General features: G+C 41.1%; 1 protein-coding gene across 10 annotated transcripts; it reads left to right on the forward strand.

Moving 5' to 3' along the window:
* Positions 1 to 149: 149 nt before the first annotated feature.
* Positions 150 to 25,028, forward strand: LOC117962946 (synaptopodin 2-like protein). Of its 10 annotated transcripts, none has more exons than XR_009308174.1 (6): positions 161 to 297; positions 2,044 to 2,120; positions 5,503 to 7,256; positions 16,852 to 18,797; positions 22,369 to 23,999; positions 24,047 to 25,028. XR_009308174.1 is itself a non-coding variant. In XM_058996413.1 (6 exons), exons 4-6 carry the CDS (start codon positions 6,776 to 6,778, stop codon positions 22,999 to 23,001), a joined length of 3,060 nt encoding a protein of 1,019 aa, XP_058852396.1. In that variant the 5' UTR covers positions 161 to 297; positions 2,044 to 2,120; positions 2,741 to 2,847; positions 5,503 to 6,775; the 3' UTR covers positions 23,002 to 25,028. The 10 variants fall into 10 exon arrangements, 9 of the variants coding, with proteins under 9 accessions (XP_058852395.1, XP_058852396.1, XP_058852394.1 ...); XM_058996413.1 differs by adding an exon at positions 2,741 to 2,847 and having other exon boundaries at positions 22,369 to 25,028; XM_058996411.1 differs by having other exon boundaries at positions 22,369 to 25,028.
* The last annotated feature ends 1,609 nt before the right edge of the window (positions 25,029 to 26,637 follow it).

Here is a 26,637-nt window from a genome sequence, read left to right on the forward strand (position 1 = left end):
TTCTAAAACATACATGTTTTAAATATAAAAATATATAACGGCATAATGTGTTCAGTGTGCTTGAAGTGAACCATATGCAGCCAGACAAAGAGCCTTCTGTGTTCAAAGTGCTGTAGTGCCACACCCCCTTTCACTGTGTCTCTGTCTCGGGAGAAAGGGTTTGAATGCACTAGACAGAGAGCAACAGGAGAGAGAAGAGAGGGAAACAGAGCGAGAGGGAGAGAGGTGGGTTAAAACAGAAGGAGAGGCAGCACCACAGCACCACGGAACTCCTGCTCCAGCATCCCCTGAGTACAGGTGAGCCACTTTCCTCACAATTGCTACCGAGCAAGCCTGAATATATAGCAAAGAGCTGGAGTAGAGCAGCTGCACTGTGTGTGAGCCGTGAGAGGAGGCTACAGGGAAGATTCCGTGCAGCCATTGCTTCAGGTAGTAAGAACTTCTGAGGGACTTGTCTTGTCACAGCAGGAAAGGAAATCTGAAGTATATATGGTTAATTCTCTTTTTTGGTTTGCACAGTTACTGTAAGTCACGTGTAATTTGTTTAAAATGGAATTCATAGCTGCCCTTACCTGTACTAGTTCAGAAAGAAGATCTTGAATGAAAACAAATGCTTCATGTGATTTACCAAGAGTTTGCCAATTCATGAACCACATTGTTTTATTATTATTATTATTATTATTATTATTATTATTATTATTATTATTATTATTATTATTATTATTATTATTATTATTATTTGAGAGGTACAAAATCAATTGCACAGCTGGTAGTAGAAGTACAAATACAATTTAATCAAGTCATTTGATCATATCTTCTGATTGTAATTTAAATGCAATAGACGTATCTAAATGACACACTTACTTGCACATGGACACATCAGCATGGTGTTTTCTTTTGTCAGTGGTACACTTTTATTGTACCTACTGTATGTACACAGACTGGTCTATACTGTGCCTCTTAACACAGCGTATGCACTGTTATTTTCTAAAAGTAACAGAACCCGACCTGAGCCGGATAGCGGCTCTAATTCAGCTCCTCTCAGAGTTGAAACAGCAGTGGGTATATCACATGTTAACTTGATGGTCACTGCTTATATATTATTCACTACCTTTGTGAGAATCTGGAGAGATATATCATAGCCTTAGTGAGGCTGGGTTAAAAAGGCTAGCAGCTGCAGGCTATACTGGGTAAACATCTCTAAAATTTTAGACTTCGACAACAGTCCCACTGTATAGCAAACCTGCAGTAGGTTATTTTATTTTTCTAACAGGGGATGTTGAGATTCCAGGTCTGTGTGTTAGGGTTAGGGTTAGGGTTAGGGTTAGGGCAAAGGAAAGGGATAGGGTTGGGCTTATAATTGCTTTTTTATATGTAGGAGTTTCAAAGACCTTGAATATGGTGCCAGCTGCGGATATTAGATTTCACTCTCTGCTGAAACGAATGCAATATTTATCAGGGATCTATAAAGCGGGCTTGAGGGAGAGGGAGCTCATGTTGGTTGTGTTTTATGACGCTCATGTAAGTATAGAGAGACATAAGGGTGTGAGCTTGCTTTGGTGAAATAGTAATGTACCATACCCAGTGAGGTAATCGGGCAGCACTGTGTAAGGTCCTTAGGTTGTGCATGCTAACCAAACTTTAATGACAGCTTGCAGTGTTTGGATCAATTTCCTACAATAGCACAAGTCAAAGCACGCCTTTCTCCCAAAACCTGTAAAGAACGAACACATCAAGCTGTGTCAGCTCTGGCATTGTGCCTCCAATTAACATGCATTGAACAGCACTTTGTTTTAATTGAAACAGGTCCATGCTTTCATATAGCAGCATTGTATTTCTGAATGGCTTGCAAGAATTATAAATGCATTAAAATTGACAGTGTTTTAACTCTACAACTAATGAAAAGCAGACAGGCCATTGTAACCAGCATTGGCAATCCCACTTAATTATTACACTGCACTGTTAAAACAATATTTTGCTGCTGTTTTGTTAGTTTTCGCCTGTAATTTTTTTTTATCTTCTGTATTGAAACCCAATCCTAAGTTAGCAAATGCATATGTGACAGGACGGATTGGAGGGTGACATCAGACCAGGAAGACACACAGGCAAAGTACTGCGGGGTGAGTCGCCAACGCGCTTGTATTTATTAAATCACCTAAAATAACAAACAAAACAGATTGATCTCTCTTCCACTCTCTCTCTCTCTCGTTCCTCTTATCTCCCCCTGTGAGCGGCTGCTATGCTTTTATATACACGGCCATCTCCAAATTGGTAATCACTTAATCATTTTGGAGATGGCCACATTAAGCACGAGTTTAGAGGGATGGGGAATTTAACCCCATTCACATTGTAAAACAACAATAATAAAAACATTTACCAAATGCATATACAAACCAATACATTTAAATAATAATAACAATTCACAACAATAATAATAATAATAATAATAATAATAATAATAATAATAATAATAATAATAATAATAATAATAATAATAATCACCATAGGGGCGGGCGTACCCCGTCACAGCATATTAACAGTGTTGACAGCATCTGGTAGCTAACGCTAGAGACCGCTGATTTTGGAGCACCTCTTGATTTTCATACAGTGCTGCAGTTTGTTTTTTTTTTTTTTGCATGCTTGTGTGAAAGCATTTATGAAGCGTTAACAAAAAAAAAAAAGACATTCTCGATTCCTGGAAGTTGTGTGTGTTTTTTTTAAAAAGCCTTTTTGTTTGCAGAGTGAGTCAGCTGAATAGCCGAGTGGGCTATGGGGTGTCAGGAGATGGCTGGGTGGATGTGTTTAACAAGGCCCTGATGCCTGCATCTCCACAGCTGTGGCAGTGAGGTATTCAACAAGCAAGGACAAGTCCGAGGCTTCTGAACTGTACACTCCACACATGCATAAGGCATTGCTGCCTGTTGAAATGTTTCTCTACATTGTCACAGGCTAACTTACCGGGACACTATTGGACACAAGAAAGAGACATGTGCCTCAGTGCATTGCATATTGTAGTAAGCGGGATGTGTCATCCCAGTTTCATAAATGAGCTGTGCCTGAATCTATCGTTGTGTTTCTTGAAGTGTATCTTTTGAAAACCCGTCCAACTAACCAAGCCTGTGTCTAGTTTGGGATATTTAATATCTCAGTGTCTTTAATATCTCCCATATTAACGAACACGCTGTATTGTGTGTGCACTCCTTACCATGGCTTGGCTATAGTCACTCTGTGTGTGTGTGTGTGTGTGTTTGTATGTGTGTGTGTTTAATCTCTGAGCTACACCATGATTATCTGCAAATAAACAAAATCTGAAATTGATATTCATCAGCAGCCGCTCGTAATTGGACTGTTTACAGGAATCAAACATAAAGGGCAAAAGGCTGGGCCTGTTATTGACAGAGCCTTTACAGTGCCAGAACATGTAACAATTAGACAAGTTTGAGCACCGGACTGTGTAGAGACAGCGAGCTGGGATTAGTGTCACTGCAGCAATGCTGCAGAGAGGGGTCTGACTTCTGATCCAGCAGCAGGCAGATCAGGCACAAGCTGGGACTGGCCTGTCTGGTAAGGGGTCCAAATTCTCCTGGTGGACGAGGAACCCCTGTTCATCATGACTTGGCTTGCAAATGGCATCTGATGTACAAACAGAGTGAAAGCTATAGGATACCGTCTCCAGGGTAAGATAACAGGCTGCATTATTTAGTGGTTGGGTTGAGTGAAGATGTCTGTTTGCACAAAGCTCCCCATTGAAGCGTGCAGCTCAGTAGGACAGGTGGTTGCACTTTGTGGCTCAGGGTCTGGGGCTCCACTCCATCGACTATCTCAGGAGGGACCAGAGTATTATTTTTTAATACTAGCTGTGAAAAATGAAATGCGAGATCAGAGCGGGTGGTCCTTCCACCAGTTCTGGAGAGGCTACAAAGGTGCAGTTGTGGAGAGTGGGAATCTATTAATGGGCGATTGGCTCGGAGATCTCTGTTGTACAGCATTCTCACTGTTTGCTTTTTTTTATACTGTCATTTAATCAAGAGACTTTTTTCACTCGGTAATGTGCTGCTACACATGTGAGCCCTTCAATTATCTGACTTGGTGGGCTTCAAATGGTATCTGAAATTCTGTTAAAATAAACTGCTGAAAAAAAATTGTTATACTTTAAGATCCTCAACAACAAATGGCCTGCTTGTTTGACAAGCGAACTGCCATACATATTTACATTACTTTAATTCCAATAGAAATAAATGAATGTAGTTGCCATGGCATCAAAAGCCTATAAGTACCTCCACTGTTTGTTTTCAAACACACTTTCCCTTGAGGAAAGGTATGTTAAACATACTGAAACATTGGGAAGTTGGCTCTTTGTTGATGATACATTCAACACTCATGGACAGTATTAACGAACATGGGTCTGTCGCTGATAAATTCAGTTTAGGGATTCAAATCATAAAGGAGCTTAAAATCATAAATAACTTGTTGTTATTACAGCCTCATTATGTACAGTCGTGTTTACATTATAAAAAGAAAGTGTAAGTGGAAATGGCATGGCCTGTCTTGATTTTGTTTCTTCTCTCTCACTCTCACAGCTCACCACCACCCTGCCCAATCCCCAGCAGCTTGTAATATCTAGAAGTAAGGGCAGTATGGTTGAAGTGGTTCTTTGTTCCAAAGCTTCTAGGTTGTAAATCTGAAGCAGTCCTGCCAAGCATATTTGTGTAGGAGGAGATTAGTGTTGTTTGGCAAAAAAAAAGAAAAAGAAAAAAGTTAAATAAAAATAACTGTAATCATATTAAAAGCCCAGCAACTGCATTCTTTATAAGAACCCCCCTACCCTTTTCCTTTTTACTAAAGTGAATATTGCTAATGTCTGGTCATTGAGTTGTATGGCTCATTGAGCTTTATGACATAGCTCTTGTATGACTCTTGAACTAAAGGTATAATATTCAGGACTGTTATTGGGTTTTAAAAGACTGCAGTGACAGCCAGTAATCTGTGATAGGAGCAGGGACTTGAAACCTGCATTACCCAGATACTGAAAAGAAAATCCTTGCCACCAATCCTAATTGGTGGTTGATCCCTAGATCCTTAGGAAGCATTACGGTGCCCGGGAAAGCAACCCACAATGATAAAAAAATAGTTATTGTAATTCCAGCACTCATTGTGAACTCTTTGAACTCTGTGCAGGCCACACTCCGAACAACTGTGCAAATCTCGATAAAGCCTATGTAAATATGTAAAGAAACCAGCTTGAATTGAAAACAATTAGGCTTTGTGAATTGCCACAAACCGGAAAGTTCCCACAAACACAATTTTGTGTAAATTAGCCGTAAAACGTACAGAAACTGTGAAAGAGGCCTCAAGCGTGGTTGAAATGATCTATGTAGGCATACAGTACAGTATGCATTTATTCATATTTTATATTCCAGTCTAAGCTCAAGACAGAAAGAAAGAAGGGTGTTAAAGTGGAGTGTCAGTGACTAATATCTGTTCCTTTTCTATTCTTTACAGGAAATTGCTAACTGATGTACAGAAAAAGAAGAGCTTTTAGTGAAACTAGACATCCAACAGCTGGCTGGGAATGCTAAAAAGACAACCAGCTTCCAAAATGTGAAGAATTTCTCATTGGCCTCACATCGTCAGTGGAGCTCCTCCACAGAAGCATATTAGCAAAACCACAGAGCAAAGAGGGGAATGGACGGGAGAGAGAGACCAAAGCAATAAAAGCAAAACTAGAAAAGCGGACCACAGGACACCTACAGAACGGAGTTAACCCTTTGCATGTCTGGTTTGAGTCAAGGATACATAGTAAAATAGGAAAAGACAAAAAACCTAAATACCTATACAAATGAACAAATAAACACAACCTCTTTTCTTTAATGTTTCTGTATCTCAAGGGGGCAGTGGAGACAAATCAACCAAGCAAAGTCTATAAAGTATATTTGATGCCACTTAAAAATACAGGATTTATTGCTTTTGTATATATAAATTTATATATTTATTTTGCACTTGACATTTAATGGAAATAGCAATAAAACATTCAAGTGGCTTTTCAGTTGACCCGTATCTGAAGACAGATCTCGAACATCTCTTAGAATAATATTTTTTTCAAGTCGCTTACTTTCTTTCGTCAGTTTATCAAAGTGTTTTCCTTGATGCCCTGCCAGCCACTCAGTGCCTATTTTTGTGGAAACTTGTCCCTTCAAACTTTAAATAATAAAATTTACTGTCTGACTCATTTTAGCTCATGTGAAACTTTAGTGCACTGCCCTGAACTTGTAGAATAGACTGAAATTCCTGAAAGCGACCTTACATTATACAGAAACACAGGAAGTTTTCAAAGTGCTTGACATTTACTGGAGCTAGCTCAGTCTCCAGCTTTACTGTGAGTGCTACAGAAAAATAATCTACCCAAGAGACATTCTAATAGAGAGAAGAGACAGGTTTATGAAAATGGCAGCTACTGGATTAAGGAAAAAGAAATGAAGAAAAATATCCGCAGTTGAGGATACAGTTTTTGAGGGAATTAAGTGGAACAGATGTAGCTTTTACTGGACCCACAAGGGAGCAGATCATTGTTGAGCAATATCTTTGGCCACTTTCCAAGGGAACTGGTACAAAGTGCAGTCTCGGGGTGCTTAGGGGAGGTCTTGTAATTTCAAAAAGGACAAAGCTTGATGATCTGAAAGTATTGCTTGCATTTTACTGTTCTGGATCAGCACAGATCTTCAACAAGAGGACAGTAAATACCTGCAAATAAACCCCCTCTTGAAGGACGTGCCCTATGATGTGGAAGCTTGACTCTTTGGAGCATCAGTCCAGAGCAGAGGGGTCTTCAGAACCTGGTCTCGCATTAGGTGACAACATCCAACCGTCTTTGAATGCAGAGGCCAGCCCTTCTGGGATTAATACAGAGATGAAAAAAACAGGCCAAGTCTTTGCTCAGCCCCAGACATGGAGCTGGGCTGCGACGGACCAAAATCAACAGGGAGACGTGAAGGAGGAAAAAAGAGCCCAGCAGCCAGTGAGGCGAGAAATGAGTTGGGCAGGCCCCGAGCCAGGAGCTGAGCACTGGAACTCAAAGAGCCTCGGCCAAAGGAGGGAGAGGCCTGTCTGCCTTCTCTCAGAGTCGGAGCTGCCTCTGGAAGAGGAATCGGGAGGAGCAGGCAGCACCCCAGACTGGGAGAGGTCAGGAGAGGAGTGGAGGGTGGTGAAAGTGAAGCCGGTGATGATCACCAGCGCCACGCCGCAGGCCAGGAAAACAAGTAAGTCCATTTTCTCTAACTACTTCATATTCTTAGGAATGATACACAGCAAGGGTAAAATATATGTATAGCTATGGCCAAAAGTTTTGCATCACCTAGAATTTTAGAATTGAGACATCATTGTAAATAATTTGATAATTTAGATATTTTATTTAACATCAAGTAATCAAAGAAACTACAGAATGATATTGCAAAAGTCTACTGGAAGCCATAATAGCAGTACAGTATTTTATGTTAGCTTTTGAAATGTTACATTTTTCAATTTTTGTCAGTTTTTCGTAAAGTATCGGTAAACTACAAAGCGGTATGTGAAAGAAAACGAGAGATAACCGTATGAAACCACGCGAAGGGTGTGAAAACCCCCAGAGTGCAAATTACTATCATTAGGATGTGTCCTGATTCCAAGTCTGGGAAACCTTAAAGAGTTTACAAGAACTGATGATTCAATCCCGAGGTATGGATTAAATGGAATCTGCTCGAGGAAATGAGTAGGTTACAGGGAGCTGGGTCCAGTCCAAAAAGTAATTACATTTCCCTGTTAACTCTAATTGTTATCATATGAACAGACCCCCAAAAGTCCTTGTGTGCTCTTTTCCTTTTAGATTTCCTTGTTTCCTTTTAGATTTCACTGTTGAAGTTTTAAAAAAAAAAAAAGTGACTCTCAGATTTAAAAAAAATAATAAAAATCCAAAAAATCCCTAACACAGCAGAAAGGAATGTTAAACAGAACCGCACAGGGAAACCCCATGCCTATATACTGGAAACAGGCTGTTAAGACTGGTGATGAGAAGGCAACATCATCTGAGAACCGTGCCAATGAAGGGTTGCAGTAGGGGCAGTAACAGAACAGGCAGGGGAAGGCTGAGAAGAGACAAGCACGGTGCAGTGACGCGTTTAGTGTTTGGAGACCCAGCAAGCCACAGTGCCATCATGCCTCGTCACATTCCCTCAGCTGTTTCAGGTATGACGCGGTGTTTTTTTTTACTGTGTTTCCATCTGCACTGGGATTGACTTGAAAGCGATTTGAGTTCAGCGTCATTCATTTCCATCAGCAGCAGATCGAGAGCTGATCTGTTTTAATTAGGACTCTGCCTGTCAGTCCCAGTTAGGATTGCGGGCTGGCAGAACTTGATCTCTCAGGGTTGCATTGCAGAAGTTACACAGTGTGCGCTCAATGTCTGACTGCAGAAAAGAAATGATGCAAGCTGAAGATGAAAGCTGAGAATGTATTATGTTTCCAGGGAAATATTAAAGGCTCATTTATAAATACTAGTAGTTACACAAAAGATTGATGCATGCAGATTACCTTTTGTGTAAGGTACTCTTTCAGATGGATTGCAGACTGCAGTTGGAATTAACTGCTCCCTGTTGATATTGGAACAAGATGGGATGGAGTTTCATGGTGCAGATGGAAATGTGGTTGTTTGCTATGCTTATTTCATGCACCGTATAGTGCAGTGTAATTTGTAATGCATTGTGGCTCAATGGCAATGTAAACTTTTGAAGTCTAAGGCTATTCATTCTTTACATCTGGACTTCTTTAGTATCAGAAATAACAAGACTTCAAGAATCAAGTCATCTTTTTTCTATATTCTTAACTTCAGTGTGAAAAAGAAACAAACAGGCTTTTCTGTGACTTTCCAATTCTTTTTACAAGATCATACTGGGGATATTACTGTACATTAGCACAAAGGCTATGACTTCCAAACCCAGTGAAGAAAACACTGTAGCAATATTTGCGAATAACTTGCTGAACTAGCCCGCTTGACGGTGCTGTCTTATCACAGAAAGAAGTTCTCTTAGTCAGTGATGATTTTGACCTTTTTTCTGGATATTTCTGCTGCTTAGGGAGGACATGCTCACTCAGTATTGGCACTCAGGCAGGGTTCATTGCTCCTTAGGAGCAGAGATCACTGCGATTTATAAACAGACTTGCCAGAACAGAACTATATTTAGTCTAAATAAGTTAAGGGGCATGGTTTTCACATCCAGAGCCTTCCACACTTTTGATCTACTTTCCTGTAGTTGGATAACTTTCTACGTAGTTTTCCTGCTCAAAAAGGATTAAGGTATTTTAAATCCTAAACCGTTTCGATATGAAAATGGACAAGGCAGAGTCTGTTTGCGTGTCTTAACATTTTTTAATCAAGAAAAAATGAAAACATTAATGGCCTTGGTACCCTGGAGTCCAGTTACCTAACTGGAGTTGATAGTGTGCATAGTGAGATCAGTTTGATTTCTATTTACTGCTGGTGATGGAGACAAACAGGACTGATTTCAAATCACTTCAGAGCCGGCTCCAGTGCCAGGTGGAAACATCATAGAGGTCAAAGGCTTCACATCCCATTGGAAAACCACTGAGCCACCAAGCCTACCACACAGATCTGAGCTGTAAACCCTGCCTAGCCACCATTCTTCAGGTGTGTTGCCAGGCTGGTTACAGCTGTGATCGTTGTGCTTTTAGGACGCTGCACAAGTCCAGAGTATATTGTTAGCAGTAGAAAAGATTTTTAAAATTAAATAAATAAATAGAAAAACAACAACGTAAAACATCAGAAAGTCTCCGAACCGTGTGTGTGCGTGCGTGCGTGTGTGTGTTCTACAAGAATACATTGATCTTCCCACAAGGGCAAAGTCCTGGCATTGTTTAACTTTGATTTTGGTTCCAAGACTTAGCCAGTAACAATTCAGAACAAAGAGACGTTGCAAAGATATTAATCATTTTGTGTAGATATAGACTCTCTTCATCTCTAGTTTTAACTACTGTATGTCCCTAACGGCACACCATAAATATTTACACGCTTTACTATAGCAACTGTTACACATCTGGGGAATTTTGTAAAGTCTGGCATTAGGACCAAGGGGAATCCTCGCTGTTCAAACGGTGATGGTATAAATTCAGGAACAGGGCACTCATCAGTGCTGAGACCAAAAGAACGGGTTCATAATGTAATATTGTTACTCAACTTCACAGACCCTGAAAGAGAGTGTTGCTCATTTTTGACAGACGCTGACATTTTCTCTGAAAAAGTAACACGATCCTCTCTCGGTAGTAAAAGGGTGTGGAGAAAAGCTATACAATTCAATTGAAAAAGCGGCTGGCGGCTTTACAGAGCGAACGGAGTTATCGAAGGTAAGAAGAGAAGAGAACGTTATTTTAACAGCTTGCCCTATAAAACTTTTAAAAGCTGTTCTGCAAAACTTATATAGCTTGAATAATATTTGGAAAGTACTAAAACAGATTGTGCTGTCAGATTGTAAAGTTTGGAAACTCAGTTTTTGTGCCAGATGTGTTTTGTGTGTGTGTGTGTGTCTATATATATATATATATATATATATATATATATATATATATATATATATATATATATATATATATATGTATGTATGTATATTATTTGTATATTATGTGCACGCTGTCGAAACTTAAGTAATATATAGTACAATGCGTTTTAATGTATTCGGTGTTTGTTTTTGCATTTGACTTAACCAGCGCTGACGTGTTGCTCCTTTAAACACGCTCACTGGCACGTATTTTAAGATGCTCTGTTAGATGATAACCTTGATAAAAGTAGCTCGGCCGCAGACTCACAATTACACGAACAGACTTCATGCCGCCTGGTGGTTCTGTAAACGCGGCTTACTAACATAACATAGTGCTTGAAGAACATTGGAAACAGGTGCTGTGCTGCGCAGTGTCCTCGCCGGCTAGCGGCTCATATTTATTACACTAATTCATTTATTCCTAGTCGTGTACTATAACAGAATTGATAGGAATACACCATTAAGCCACATATAGTATAACATATTTTCACATGTTTTACATTATATTAATGATGATGGGCATGTAATATGCATGGGCCTATGAAAATAAAACTCATTTTGAAAAGAAAAGAGAAAGATCTGCTTGCAGTTGTTGTGTTGGCTCAAGCACTAACCGAACTTTTGCTCTGTTCCTTTGTTCGGCATCCTTTGCCCGGCGTTAAGCAAGGGAGCATTGCAGTTCAGACCGAAGCTTCGCAACAGACCTGCCTGAGCCGTGTTGGTGGAGAGTGAGTAATGTAGGCATCCTGTGGGTGTGATCATGAGGCTGATGTTATCTGCAGGAATACTGCGCTGCTGATTCAAAGGCTGTGCATGTACAGGCAATGCTCTCTGTTTGCATTACCGCTGGGTCCACTGTGGAGCGGACCCAGCTGGGATTGGTTCAGAATTCTGCTAGCGGCACCTCGTAGCGCTCGTCTAAAAACATCCCTGAGACTTTCTGATGTGTCTCAGCTTAGCACCGTCTTTATATTGAAGTTAAGGGTGTTGTTAGGTTTCTTTTGTTGTTTTACATCAACTGCACTGTGAAATAAACAGTCCAGGTCCTGGATAGTCCAGGTCCTGTTTTTCTTAAACCCAATCACACAAGGCAGACAATGGTTGCATTGGATTCATTGGAGCGGCTGTCTATCAGTTGGGCTGGTAGAACTACAGTAGAATTATATGAGAAATCAGGAGGTTCATTCAGCTAGCTCAAAGAAGAATCAGTGCCAAACCAGATGATGTCTGACAGAGTATTGTGGCAGCAACCACGAAATTTTATGTATTTATTTATTTTTTTATGCTTGTGCTTACTGTTTTTTTGTTGGTCTTTCAGGACACATGTGATAAAAGTCTTCACTTTGTAGAATGTCTTTGAATTAGAGATGCAGACCCATGCATATGTATTGAGGTTTGTCTGTACAGTAATTACTTTTACTGAGTGAATTTCCCAAACCATCCTAACAGTATTTGCTGTTCAAGCGGTGCTAGATAAACGTTCCCTGTGCTCTAGATAAGTCTCAATCCTTTTCAGATCTTTCAACCAGATGAAACTACAGGACACTGGCTGAACTTACATACAGTACATAAACATTTAAAACATTTTGGCCGATGTGAAAGGCACATTACATCAGACACAATTACCGAGTGACAAGAGTTTAGGATCAGCTCATTAAAAAAAAAAAAGGATAATTCAAAATTGTAACTAAAAAATTTTAGCATATACTGTAAGTGGTTAAAAAAAAAACACTGCCTAGATTGTTTCAAAAACCCCTTCTTTTCTCCAGTTCAAATTTTAAAAGGGAACATTTAACACAGACCATTTTTAACCCAAATGTGAATAAGCTGTTTCTAAAGCAAAGCAGCTTTCTCCCTTGGATCTTTATTAATTACGCATGCATTAACCAAGTGGGCGTATGTCGAATTGCTCAAGCCAACTTGAATCAGCTTGCCAATGGAGAGGAGAGCTTCGAAAGTTTTCTTGCAGGGATTCACAATAGCTGGGTGGCTGCTGCTGATTAGGAGCTGCCTGTCATGATGTGCATCAGCTGCAGTCCTAATAACTGGCTCTCGTTAGGAAGAAACGTAAACAGAGTTGAGAGTGAGAGACTGGCAATTGCTTTGGATCCCTGCTGATCCCACCTTTACTGAGGCATACTGTCTTATAATAAGCACGACAAGCACATGGCAAACTGAAATACACAGGCAGTGCATGCTTCAGCTGAAAGACCAAGACTGCTGTTATTATTCACCCCTTCTAGTGACCTTTAAATGAAGGGTCAAAGTCATTTCTCACTTGTGCTGAACTTTAACTCTCACAATGCACATGATGTCAGCTGCTAGCGGTGGTTCTTGTTGCCCTGGGGCACTTTGATTATTTTCCCATTTCGTGTTGGATTGCTGGACTGTCTGACCCTGCCGATAACTGTAAGGCTTTTGTTTTGCTTGAAAATGCAAGCGGGTGCACCAAGTGAAATATGTTGGTGGGATCTGGGATGGATCAGGCGAGGCAGCCCAGTGCACAGGCAGAGACTTTCCTAATTGAGGATTGCTATAGAATATATTTCTGTAAAAATACAGAATGTTCCAAACGTTGGCATAGCTGCCAGTTCTCTGTCAAGCTTTACCCTCCCGTTATCAGCAAAACTTGATACTTATTTCTGAGTCACAATACAGCACAGACTTTTTCGGAGATACAGCATTGTGTCTATAAAGAATGTGCGTTGCACTAATTCAACTCTGTTAAGTTAAATGAGGTGGAAAAACATGAAATGTGAGCAGCTGTGGTTGTTGATCTGTAGAAACACATCTGCAAGCTGCTCTGTAATTTAACAAGAAAAAAGAAAGAAAAAGCAACAGCCCCTGTGCAGACATTACCTCAAACTTTTTGGCACTTTAAAGTGGAATAAAGTTAAATATCACATTTCCTAATTGACTACAGAAGTTTAAAACACGGACCTCAATTCATTGTCTATATCGTGTTATTAGCTACTGTAACCTCCAACACATCTCTTCCTGCTTTCCAGAAGAAAAAAAATGACTGTACAGTATGGTTTTCCTCCCATCTAAAATAATACATCCCTTCTCACGCCTTTGTCCATGCAGAGATTATAATGTATTTCTCAATGACTGCATTTCTTGTTTATGAGCTGGAAAAAACAACATGGCGTTGATTCCTATTGTCTGTTGGATAGTAAGTGTGAGTGTACAGTCAGTGACCTAATGCAGCCATTGTCCTAGCGTTAGTAATGTTGGCAGGAGGGGAGTTTCTTGTCCCCCAGGGAACAGATGAGTAAGAGAATGGAGCGTGATTTCAATCTTAGCTAGTCTGTAATGCTGATGGCTGCGTCTCCTGCATGTGTAAGAGAGATTGACCGTACATGAGGTTTAGTTATTGAGAGGTTTGACAGATCAGAACTAACCCTTGAGTTACTGTAACACGGAGTAACGCACACGCTCATGCACAGGATCAGACACACACACACACACACACACACACACACACACACGCACACACACACACACACACACACACACACACACACACACACAGACCCGACTCGATTGCTGTGTTTTTCTTTTTATTAATTAGCTCTTTTGTTTTCTTTTCTGACCTGAAGGAAAAGGCATAACGTTACTCATTGTGGGAAACATTTTTCTTTTGTTTTTACTTCGCTGGAAAACAAGCCCATTAGTGCTGGGAGTTCTCAAAACTTGTTTGAAGTTGCCTGACAGCCGTCAAGTGCCTGATTTTGAAAGATTACTGTGGGGAACATGAATGCTTTTCAGTGGCAGCAATGCTGGCTGCTCTAGCCATGCTTTCACCATTCACCCCATGCATTCCCCTACTACTGCTTTACCTCCATGTAGCATAATACAGTTGACAGTTATTTATGCTGTGATTTCCCAGCTGTCCAGTTATTAATGCTTGTTATAAATTCCCTACATACAGGAGCAGAGAGTTAAACATGTGTGCTTCCATCATATTACCATGCAGGACTAAAGCTTAGTACTGCAGTAAGTCCCTGTCCTTGATTACCAGGGTGCAGGAATGAACGTCATGCTGTTGTTTTCTTCCCCTTGAAAATTCTAAATATTTACATATTAAAATGCCTCATATCTCAAGATCATGCACTGAAAAGACTGGCATCCGCCTTGCTAGTGCCAAGCTGGCAGCAAGGACAGGAGGTTAAGCTGTCATTTCCTGAGGCCTCAGCACTTCAGACAGTGTCTCAGGGCTGCAAGGAGCTGGAATTGCACAAGAGACAGCCAGACAGACAGCCCGTGTAACATGCTCTCGCAGTGATGCAGAGCTTGGTAAAAGAAAGGGGAATTCAAGTGAAGATGAGTGGGTGCTTTCCGCAAACAAGGGCGTTTCCAAGCCTTAACCTGGCTAGGGAACTGATCAAGCAGAGGCCTGTACTAACCACTTACGATTAGTTCATACCATTTCCAAACCATATGCTGCATACAGAGCATTGAGACTGAGAAAGATAAACAGGCTGGCTCCCTTTTCAGAACTGTCATAGAAACAGAACACCAAGCATTGAAATGGGAAGCTTTTTACTGCTAAGAACAGAAGCTCTCAGCAGAGGAAATGAAACAGTATTTAAACATCTGACACTGAATTAGTAAAATCCCTCAAATTCTTCCCCATTCTGGAACAAATACAATTCTGCTTTAAAAGGAAGAGCAACAGTGTTTCATTTCTCGTTCCTCTGTCTAATGGTCGGCAGGTTGAGGTTTTCATGTATATTTTATTACGTTTGCTGTGCAGGTCTTTTACTTTAGGCTTTTTGATTTGGCCTGGCGTAATATATTGCATTGCAACTATTTTAAATTCAAACAGTGACCGGTTTATTAAATCAAACAGCTGTGTAATACTTTATAACCAGTAGTAAAGCCACAATTTTTGGCAGGAGGTGATCATAATTGGAAAAGGTTCTGTGACAGTTAGAACTGAGCCGAGAGAAGATGTCAGGTTAGGCATTCTGGTATGGAGACTTGTTGTAGACTCCTACAGACATTTAAGGAATGTTCTGGGATTGCTAGCTGCATATGGCCAAGCAAACCAAACATCTGCCAGCAGGTACTGTTTCCAAGGGTAATGAGACACTGTTCTGACTAATTAATTAAACAGATTTAGCTTCAATCAAAGTAAAAATACATCAGACTTACAGAACTTTCATTTAATTTAAGATAGAAAAGACAGTAAGTTATATACTGCAGTGCTCCTATATATAAATATGTATTAAAAGCATACAGTTGTTAAAAACATGGTAATGCCCAATGCACAATGTGTTAAAATATGCTAAACGTATCTCATAGTATGCATACTGTAGTAAAAGTGTACATTTTTAAAGGGGTAACATATCACTCTTCAAAAGTAAGAAAGGTAAAGTCTATGTACATTTTAGGTTTTAACCATTGGTTCTTATTTTAAAAATAACCTACATGTGAAATGGCTGGTCATCATTTTCCAGCTAAAGCCTTCGCTAATCCATAATGATTTTACACTCTTAGCAATTCAAACGACTGTTTACAAAATGTTTTTTCGTGGTCTCTTCAATGTATCCCTTATGAAATATGGGAACTTTTCTGCATCAGATTTTCTTTGAGGTTTACATTTACTTACTGAAAGTTTCTAATCTGTGGCCAGACGAGGGGTGCTGCAGCAGTTGCTTTGTAAACCGAATGGAATTTGTTTTCTGAATAACTGTGCTCCTAACCTCTAATTCGTGAAAGCTTGAGCATCCAGTGCAGGGTTTAATGCTTTGGCAGATGAGCTGTTTACTGTTTCAAACATGTTATTCAGCACAGCCAATGACAGGCCTTTATGCCAGGATCCGTCTCCTCTGTGTTTCTGACTCGGGTTTCAGTGTTTGCGTCTTGTCAGGCGGGATTTGTGTTCTCTTCTCAGTTTCCCAGTCCCTACGTGCTCAGCACAATTAAAAATAAGGAATAATTTCTCTCCCCTTATGGAAGTGTAACTTTAATGGATGGAAATTACCACCTGGCTTGTTTCCTGAAGATCTCAGAAAATGTAATTACTGGAGATGATGGCCTGGAGCTCAGAGTCACGCCGGATTTGTTAAACATACACTTCCAGCTATGGATGCTATGTTATCTTTTAAATAAATGGTTAAATATATGTAGTGTTTTATTTTTTAAATGTTAAGGCTGGTAACCACGAAGAGCAATGCCAAATTCACCAACATTAAAAGTACTGTCTGCAAAAAAATACCTGGGGTTATAGTTTTATTAATGTTGTTGTTGTTGTTTATTGCAGATCTTTCCAGAAGCGCCAGCTTCTCAGAAAAAGAGCTGAAGGAAGCAAGAGACAGGAGTCAGATAATAGCTGCCCAGCTGACCACCCCGCCCAACGCCAACTCTAGAGGGGTGCAACTCTTCAACAGGCGCAAGCAGCGGGTGAACGCCTTCACCCTGGTCAGCTTTGGCAAAGGAGCCGGACAGGGGCCTCTTGACAAGGACTCCAAAACATGTGAGGGAACGTTCACTGATAAACAGAACCCAGACCCAAGCGGCAGCTGCACACCAAAGTCCCTGAAGTGCAGGTCCGTGTATCCGAGACACAGGGATACCGGAGACAAGATCATGGAGGAGCAAGTTGAGAACATCCATGAAGTGGACATAGACGACAGTAGTTTAGAAATTCCTGAGGTGCAGGTTAGGAACGGGCTGGCTGAAGAGCTGAGATCTGAGGCTGTTGCAGTGTCTTCAGGAGCCCAGGAGCTGAAAGAAGAGCCTCCAAGTGAGGTTTTCAACTATGATAGGAAGGATCAGCCAACCCACGGTCTTCTGGAAGCTGAGGAAAATGGGCCAAGCTATTTGGTCATAACTGGCAAAGTCCAAAACAAAATTCCAAGTGCAGAGAACAGTGGAGAAATTTCAGTGTCCCTGAGTAAACAACCGCCCACTATAGTCAACAGAACAGCAAGGCCGTTTGGGTCCCCTGCCTTGGTAAGCGTGCGAGAGACAAGAAGTCCTGTGTCTCCACCACCAACCTTTTCAACTCCCCCAAAGCCAGCCCTTCCAGCTCCTCAGACACCATCATTTCCAAATCCTCCGCCAGTGTCCCGAGTCATCTCTCCATCACCTGCTCCTTATGTGCCACTGTATGCGGCAAGCACAGACCGAAGACTAGCCTATGAGCCACGGTGTAGTAATGAAGAGAGACAGCATGTGCCCGTGCAGAAATCTGGCATACTGGAAGAAGGCAAGACACGGAGGGCGTCCAGGAAGTCTATGTTCACGTTTCAAGAGAAGCCCAAGGTCAATCCAAACCCTGAGTTGCTGTCCCTGGTGCAAGGTGTAGACGAGAAGAAAAAGCACAAACAGCCCGGGGAGCAGACACAAGACGAGGAGCTTCTAGCCCTAGGTGCTGAAGCATCAAACTTCTTGACTAAAGCAAATTCAGAGGACTCCAAGGCACCTGAATGGTCATCATGCTTGAAAAGCTCTGGATCAAGGGTTATGTCTGAACCCAAGCCAGCTCAGGGGCTGACCAACGTTGCAGGGAAAGGGGCAGAGCTGTTTGCCAAACGGCAGTCCAGAATGGAAAAGTATGTGGTAGAATCCCCACCAGTTATAAGAGGCTCTCTGAGGTCCCCCTCCCCAACCATGTCCCTACCTCCTTCTTGGACATTTGCATCTAACGTGCCAGGGCGGGTGAGAGCCATGGCTGACTCTGCTAACATCACTGCTAATCCTTCCAGGAACGCCAAACAGCAACCATCTGGTTCTTTTGCAGATCAAGAAAGCCCAGTCATGGAAAACGGAAGCTCCAAGAAAGAGATGGCCATTGCAAAGCACCAGCCTTATCAGATGAACTCCTCTCTCTTCATCCTCTCCCCGAGCAAAGACCCCGTGAGATCCTTACCCAGGGCTGCACCACCTCCCAAACCCACGGTCCTAGACAGAGCCTACACCAGGCAGAGCTCCCTACCTTTCTCCCCTCCTCCTGTATCCCCACTGTTCGACAGTCCAACACCCTTCAGAGCCACCAAGTGCCTTTCCTCTCAGGTGCCACCAAGCCCAGTCAATGGACTAGGAACGCAGTTCAGACCGAGCCTCGGAGCTCCTCTGGAGGTGGCTGAGGCTCCTCCAGCCTCCCCAGCTTCATCTCTGCAGCCGGGCCGTGTCTCCTCACCACGCCCTGGCATCCAGGCTCCGAGACCCACATTCTGTGCCAAGAAGGCAGGGATCGAACCCCAGGTGTGGAGTCCTTTTATACTGAAAAATAAACACATACATAATTAGATATGAATTTAAGCAAATGACTGAAGGTTAACAAGGGCATTAGCCCTAATACCGCTGCAGTGCTGACTGTTGTTTTTAATAGCTGTGAACGCAGCATCCACGCTACAGATTAGATTTATGGTAAAAAAAAACAACATATAAACACTACTGTTTCCTTCAGGCTTCTCGATTGAATTGCACACAAAGTGAATGATGCCAGGGACTTTACTTCATTATTTCAAGATGGTTAATGACATGGTGTGAATAGGCTTGAGCTAGTGCTTCAGGTACAGCTGTGCTTATTCATTACTTAAACACTGGATGACTCTTTTGGTCTCTTAATGTACGTTTCAATTTTGCATCAGGGTTCAAGATTCAAAGCAAAAGCATAGGTAAAAACAAAACCTAATTATAAGAATTATATATATATATATATATATATATATATATATATATATATATATATATATATATATATATGTAAGTTTTTTTTTTTTTAGCTATTTAATTATCTAATTGCTGGACATCATGACTAGAAATCAATCTGAAACCTCAAATCATGCACTTACGCACTGATTACTGCAGATATCTCCTCTAAAGGATCAGGTCTTACCTCCAGAGCTCTTTGTAGTCCTATACTATACTGTTAAACTTTTCTACTCAAATTCCAAACTCATTTCCCCTTCTCTTCCTGTTAAATCAGCCTCCTACAGTAGATGTGTACAGGGTGTGCATGGGTCCTGCATTATTATAAGCTGATCCTAGTTTTTCTTTTAAATGTTGATTCGGATAATGCATGTTCTGCATTGTTATTCTTCTGCTCTCACAAAACATTACACTGCACTTTTTAGCTCTCGTTTTAGCTGTTTGGTTTGTTGTTTTTTTTTCAGATTGCACTTTGTAGTAAGTGGCAGGTAATAAGATAAGGATCAGTAAACGAGGCTGATAATATGAGTGTGCTTACACTTGCAAATGGAATTTAATTGGATTTCTCATTTCATATGTAAACATTACAACAGTGTTAGAATGTTTTTCCTAGTTATTGACAATTCAGTAAATAGTTTTTCAGATAACAAATAGAGTTTTTTTTGTTTGTTTTAGATATTTATCATACAATCTTGTTTATTTGAGTAATGAAAGCACTTTACTGGAAACAGACAGTCATGAACTAAGAGTTTATGCATGGCAAACCAAAACTGTTTGACTGCTGAATATTATATATCATTTTGGATAAAAATGTAGTGATTATCACACATTTCTACACAATAAATGTTTTCTGTCTAGTGTTAAAATTCTAATTATTAAAATGACTTTGAGTTTTGCGTGTGATGAAGATTATGAAGTATAAAGCGATATTTTACTTTCTCGTTATGGTAATGCACATTAAGTTAGGTATCTCTAACTGATTATTTTTTGATTGTATGTTACCTTGTCTGTGCTACTGTTAAAGGCTGCTCAGTTAAGGTGTTTTTATATTTTAGTTTTAATATATGGGGTTTGCTGCCCTGGAATTATATGCAAACTGCTATCACGTCAGTAGACAGTAAATATTGCACTTCATAAAATCCACCAAAATGGCGCTAAATGATGGTACCTTTCAGCAGAAATTAGCGATTGGAGAATGCACCTGCTGCAATAAATGACTAGTCTGAAGACCAGGTGTGTGTTAGTCTACTGGCTACATCTTTGATACAACACTTCGAAGTGTCAATGCCATCATTTCTTTCCCATAGTTCTATCCTTCAGTGGCCTTGTAACAGCATCACAGCCATGCTATTGTAACTGTACCTGATCTGTAGCATCTCCTTTGCCTCTTTATTGCACTTTTTTCCTGTATAACTTCCTCTCCCTCTCTTTCTGGATTGTTTTGTTTTTTTGAGTATTAAAGCCTTATCTTCACACCTCTCTCTGCTGTCCTCTTCTTACCTCAAACTCTTTTACTAACCCCTGATAAAATCCACAGTATTGAATGGTAATTCGTAATTGAACAGGATAAGGGGCTGGACTTTCTTCACTTTGGAGCAGGAAACATAAACAACTCAGAAGCAAATAAGTGCGAGCATTCATTTCAGTAGTAGTCTAAGCTGAAGGGTCACAGATAAGAGTAAATAAAACGCTGACCTGATACTTGTCCACGGTCAGATTTGAAAGCGGTCCAGCCCTCCTCAGGTGTAAAAAGAGAATAAAGCTAGAGGTGCGGATCTCGAAGAATCTGTATAGACAACTGCAAAAATGCAAAGGGGAGGTATTGAACTTGCTTTCTTGGTTCAAGACTGAGCCCTGGGTCGGGAGTTATTAGCACCGGGTAGTGGTGTACACCCTGGAGGTGAAGCAATGCAATTACAGGTTGGGGTTCTTTTTTATGCAGAATGAATTGGAAGTCAGAGGTTATCTGGAGATTTAGGACCTGATGTACATTACTTTTAAGATGCATTAGGTATGTTTTCATGAATACAGCTATACATTTATTGTATTATTCAAGTGGTACACAGTATATACCATGGAGAAATCAAGGAGGTCAGATTTAGATTCTGTACTGAACACATCTGGGGTGGGGGGGGAGGATACACGAAGAAATAATGTAATTAAAATAACATTCTAAAACAAACTGACCAACGACAGCCAGGAGAACTGCAAACATGGTAAACCACCAAGAGTACTGTTAGAGGCTACCTGCGAGTGCCCCTGTGCACGGTGCTGATTAAATGGGTGGGTGGTGCCGTGGAATCTGAGCGCTGCTTGTAATCAGGCTGGCACACTGCATTCCATCTTGCCAGTAAATACTCGACAACACCAGCTCAGCTGTCTGCTGTGGTTCACGAGTGTGATTGAATAGCCAGATTGAAGAAGGCACAGGAATCCCACAAGCAGCCCAGCTTGTCAGCGCAGGAATGCAAATCCACTGTCATGGTGAAGGGCTGACTGACTGCTGCCACAGCTGAAACCGAATCGTGGGAAAGGTTAAGGGCTTATTTTAAAGCTATGTCTGTAACTTGAGGACGATACGAAAGCTGACACAGCCCCGAGACAGGCAAGAGAAAAGATAGATACATAGAGCAGCTCTATCTAAAAGCATTCAGAATTACATTTAAGATCTGAAATACGGTCTACTGGTTTAATATCTGATACCCATTAAAACAATGCTGACCTCAATCCTGCATGGTCAGGATTCATGAGTGGAGGCCAGCACCAGTTACTCATAACCTCATAAGTAAAATAGAGCTCCAAGTACAGTACAGTATGTGCAATGGCAGCCTTGCTAGACCATTGCATGCTCACAGATCACAATGCAGGCTTTTAGTTCATCTTTTAAATTTCAGGGGAAACGGTCAGTCTATACAAATTAGAGGAAAAGGAATCTGGTGATTTACCATGCAGATGGTGTTTTTATTATTCATGGAACGTGTATCCCAAGCAAGCAACATGTTATTTTCAATGGGAGAGTTTTGGTTGTACAAACTCGTTCATTCTTTAATCCATGGATGATACTAGTACTACTATTTCTAATAATAATAATATCATCAATGTGCTTTTGATCTCTACACAGGCCCGGAAGGAGTCCCTCTCAGTCAGTAGTACCTGGACCCCCCGTCAGTCTAGACCCCCGAGCAGCCCGGACAGAGGTACAGGTGTGTCGAAGGCACAGCCAGCTGCTGAAGTCCCTGTGTCCTCCCCACAGGCCTGCTATCCATCGTCAGGCTCGTCTCCTCTCTCCCCTCCATGGGATCAGCGGAGCCAGTCCTCCATCGGCCAGGACATCAAGGCCAGTCGGCGCATGCTAGCCAAGAACATCATCAACGCTGCCAGGAGGAAGAACACCACGTCACCTGGGGGATTGGACGGGCGAGGGGCATCCACGTCTCCTACGAGCGTCTCCTTCTTACACCATGGACAGCAGCCCCCCAGCCCCTTGTCCTTTCAAGCCAGGACTTTGGTAAACCAGTCTCCAACATTCTGGAGTCCCCCGGAGACCCCAACCAGGATGATCAGGTCGCCCGTACGCTTGTACGCCACCCGGTCGCTGACGGATTCAGATGCCTCGGGGGATTCCGAAGACTCCGGGTTGAGATCCCCCAGCTCCGGCCTGAAGTCCCCGGGTGCCCGGAGCTACAACACCTGCCCCCGAGGCTGGAATGGAGGCGTGAGGCTAAAGAGGGACGGCATCTCTGCAGAGCTGTGAAGAGCTCTATTGCGACTCCTACAGGACAGGCCTAGATGTCACTGCTGGGAAGTGCTTTCATTGGCTGAAACAAAACGGCTTCACTAGGAAGCATTCCATTGACCAAAACAAAGATGGCACCAATAGATTGCACTCTGTTGAACTAAATAAACACAGCATTCCTGAGGAAATTTCCAGCGACCAAAGATAACCGTGTTTTCTCAACAAGTAGAATTTGTTAGTCCCAGAGTCCTAAAGATGTATTGGAATTTGGAAATGTGTTACTTTTTCCCCAGCTATTATTCCTCTTTGTTTTTGTTTTGTTTTGTTTTGTTTTGTTTTGTCTTTTTAGCCAGTAAAACAGTTTTCACCAGTAGAGGAAAGACACCGAAAGGATTTAATTATATAATCCAGGAAGATAATGTTGAAAACTTATCTATATGCCCCAATTTAGCACTTTGCTGATAAATCTGGAGCTGAATGATTTTGCAAGAGCTAGAAGGACAAAGCTCAATGCTCACAGAAATAGATGGGCTGTCCTATGATGCTGGATATCGCAGTCAGACAGTCAGTGTCCACTCTGGAAGACACAAGACAGGCTGCAATCAGTCAGACATTTGGATCCTGTTTTTGGAGAACATAATTGCACTTTGATGTTTTGCTCGTTTATTTTTAGTGGCTCTTTAGACCTCAAAGTGGAGTTAATGATAACTGAACTGAATCACTTACCAAATGAGACGTGGGAATTCGGTTGTTTTAAGAAAAATGCATAGCCAGTGTTCAGCTGTCGCAAACAACACGTTTGATCTTAGAGGCTGAAGACGAAGCAATACTTACCATGTGACATTCCTGTATATATTCTGTGTCAAGTGAGAGGGATTTTTATAGCAGATTGAAAGTCTGGAATCAGGCTGTTTGTAAACTGGAGTCAACCTTAAGTGAAGTGAATATTATATTAGTGTTTTGATTAGCAAAAGGTCAGCGATTATAAACTAGACCCTCAAAGAGGCAGAGAGGAGGTTGTGATGTCACAAAGGACTGCTCAAGAAGAGACAGACTAGAGGAGGCTGTGATGTCACAAAGGACTGCTCAAGAAGAGGCAGAGACTAGAGGAGGCTGTGACGTCACAAAGGACTGCTCAAGAAGAGGCAGAGATTGGAGGAGATTGTGATGTCACAAAGGACTGCTCAAGAAGAGGCAGAGACTAGAGGAGGTGATGTCACAAAGGACTGCTCAAGAAGTTCACATGAGTTCTGGTTCATATGTTATGCAGTAGAACTGCTTTTATACACAGCAGATCTTGTTGAGAAATAGTTTCAATAGACCAACTCAATGTCAGGTTTGGATGGTATCATTTAACTACGGTCTGGATAGGATAACAATAAAACCAGGCAGTTATCGACAGGCAGTTGCCTTAACATCAGACATTACACATATATATATTTTTATCTACATAAATGTATCATGATTCTAACCATTATTATTCACTTTAGCTTCTGCAAACACATTTCATTTCAGTTTTACAAAATAGATATTTGAAATTGCAATGTTCCTGAAACAAAAGACCTACATTACAAAATGACATTTCTAATTTTAAAATACTGTTTTTGTTTGTCCTTAAACATGTATTTGTTTAATATTTGCAACAAGTCCCTTTCTCTGGACCTTATTAGAAGCTTAATTGGTCCAACAACAAAAACCAAGAGGGACACCGGCCCTCCATGACCTGAATTGTGCACCACTGATTTAGAGTCATTTAGGCCAATAAAGGGATATTGCAATTATCATAAAATACAGTAAAAGTATAAAATATATAGTATGTGTATTCTCGCTTGCTGGTATCAGATAATGTATACATTTCTTAGTTATTAGGTTCAACATGACAAAGGGTTCTGTCAGAATATGACATCATCACAGTGCTCTGCAACTCCTGTACCCTGTATCCTGTGAGCTCCTGAATCTGCAGAGACTCATGTGTAACATGTCATTTTACATGTATTAATGGGATTATATTAAACAGTGTGCCAAGTATCAGCACTTCAAACTTACAGCACCAGCTATTCATTTCTCATCTTCCATCTTTCCAAAGATATAACCCTCCATTGACATCATATCCACCAACTGCTTGACTCCTCTGCAACGCAAACGGCAGTAACAGCATCCCTGTTTGTGGTCTGGATTAAACGGTTTGCTTAAATCTCCCCTTTAAATGTCCTTGCTTATTAAAACAAAAACCTTGGAAATCAACCAAAATATTCAGAAAAAGAGTCACATAATGTGTAAGTACCAGGGTTGAGGAAAAAACAAAACAAAAACAAATATGGCTAAAACCACTTTCCCTTTAACACAGTTTTTTTTATTGTTGTTTGCCTTTTACTTCCAGTATAATATGTGCATAACACAGTGACAGCTAGTGGCTTAATATTGTAACTGCGTAAGGAATATCTGCATGACTATTGGGTATATCCATGATTGTCTTCACATTAGCAGAATTAAACTGTGGGGTGTGCGTTCAGGTTTGTGCATGCATCCCATGTTTGTTTCAAAGTACTTAATTGATAAAGCTTCCACACTGCAGATCTGAGCAGCAGGGGATCATGTCTCATTACTACATTTATAAATACTCTTAATTATGTACATGTTGATGGATGCTGGCCAAAATCTGATGGTTTGAATCATGGTTTACAAGGGGGGTACATTTCCTAAATATAACTTTCCAGTGGCAGATGATGTATGCCAGAACAGACCGCAAACTGAAACTGAGTCCTCCTCCTGTGCCAAACAACACAACTAATAGACAATACACAGTGCAGGGCCTTTAATGCTTCATTCCTGAGCACCTCCATAAGCGAGATCAAAGTGAAGTGAGAATGGTGGGGGTCTGACATCTCCAGTGTATGATCGTCGGGGGCTGATGAGCAACGCTTCACATGTAGCAATGCATATTTTCATTATTAGGCAATCCCACACCCTTAGGCTAATTACATCATTACATATCCTGCCTGCAAGGGACCTGGTTTACTTATTTGCTTTCATTTCCTTTGACATTGACGCCAGCTTAAACACATTGATACACCTGTGCAGTAAGCCTTGATCTTTATCGTCTCTGTAAATCGCCTTGGATAAAGGCGTCTCCTAAATGAACAAATAATAATAATAGGCTCAATAAAGGCTAAGGGCACTCTGCAATACACTGTTTAACCTAACCTTATAAAGTAAAGCTTTAGCTTGTTTGTGTGAAGCCTCCTGGTCCCCCTTGCTCACAGTGAAGCCATTACCTTCAATAGAATCTGACAGGCATTGCACAAACAAGCACAACATCATCCTGTAGCTCCACAAAGGAACCTATGTTCTAAACAGAGCACACAGTAACTGCTGTAGGCTGTGTGCCAGATGACAACATCGGCTCGTGATACCTTGCGCACAGTCCTGCCGCGGAACTCCCTCGGCTCTCCATAGCCCTTTGTTAAAACTCTTTTTGCTTGACCTGAGTTGGAACATTGAAACGTGTGCAGGGGGTGAGTGACCCAAATACCAGGAGATCCAAACGCCTGATGATGAACCAGCTAAATGAATTCCACTGATGGGAATTCAGATTTGAGTTTGAGTTTCAGCACTGGCAATTGTGCACAAGCAAAACACTTTGTCTCAGTACAA

Source organism: Acipenser ruthenus, chromosome 22 (genome assembly GCF_902713425.1).
Source record: "Acipenser ruthenus chromosome 22, fAciRut3.2 maternal haplotype, whole genome shotgun sequence".
NCBI lineage: Eukaryota > Metazoa > Chordata > Actinopteri > Acipenseriformes > Acipenseridae > Acipenser > Acipenser ruthenus.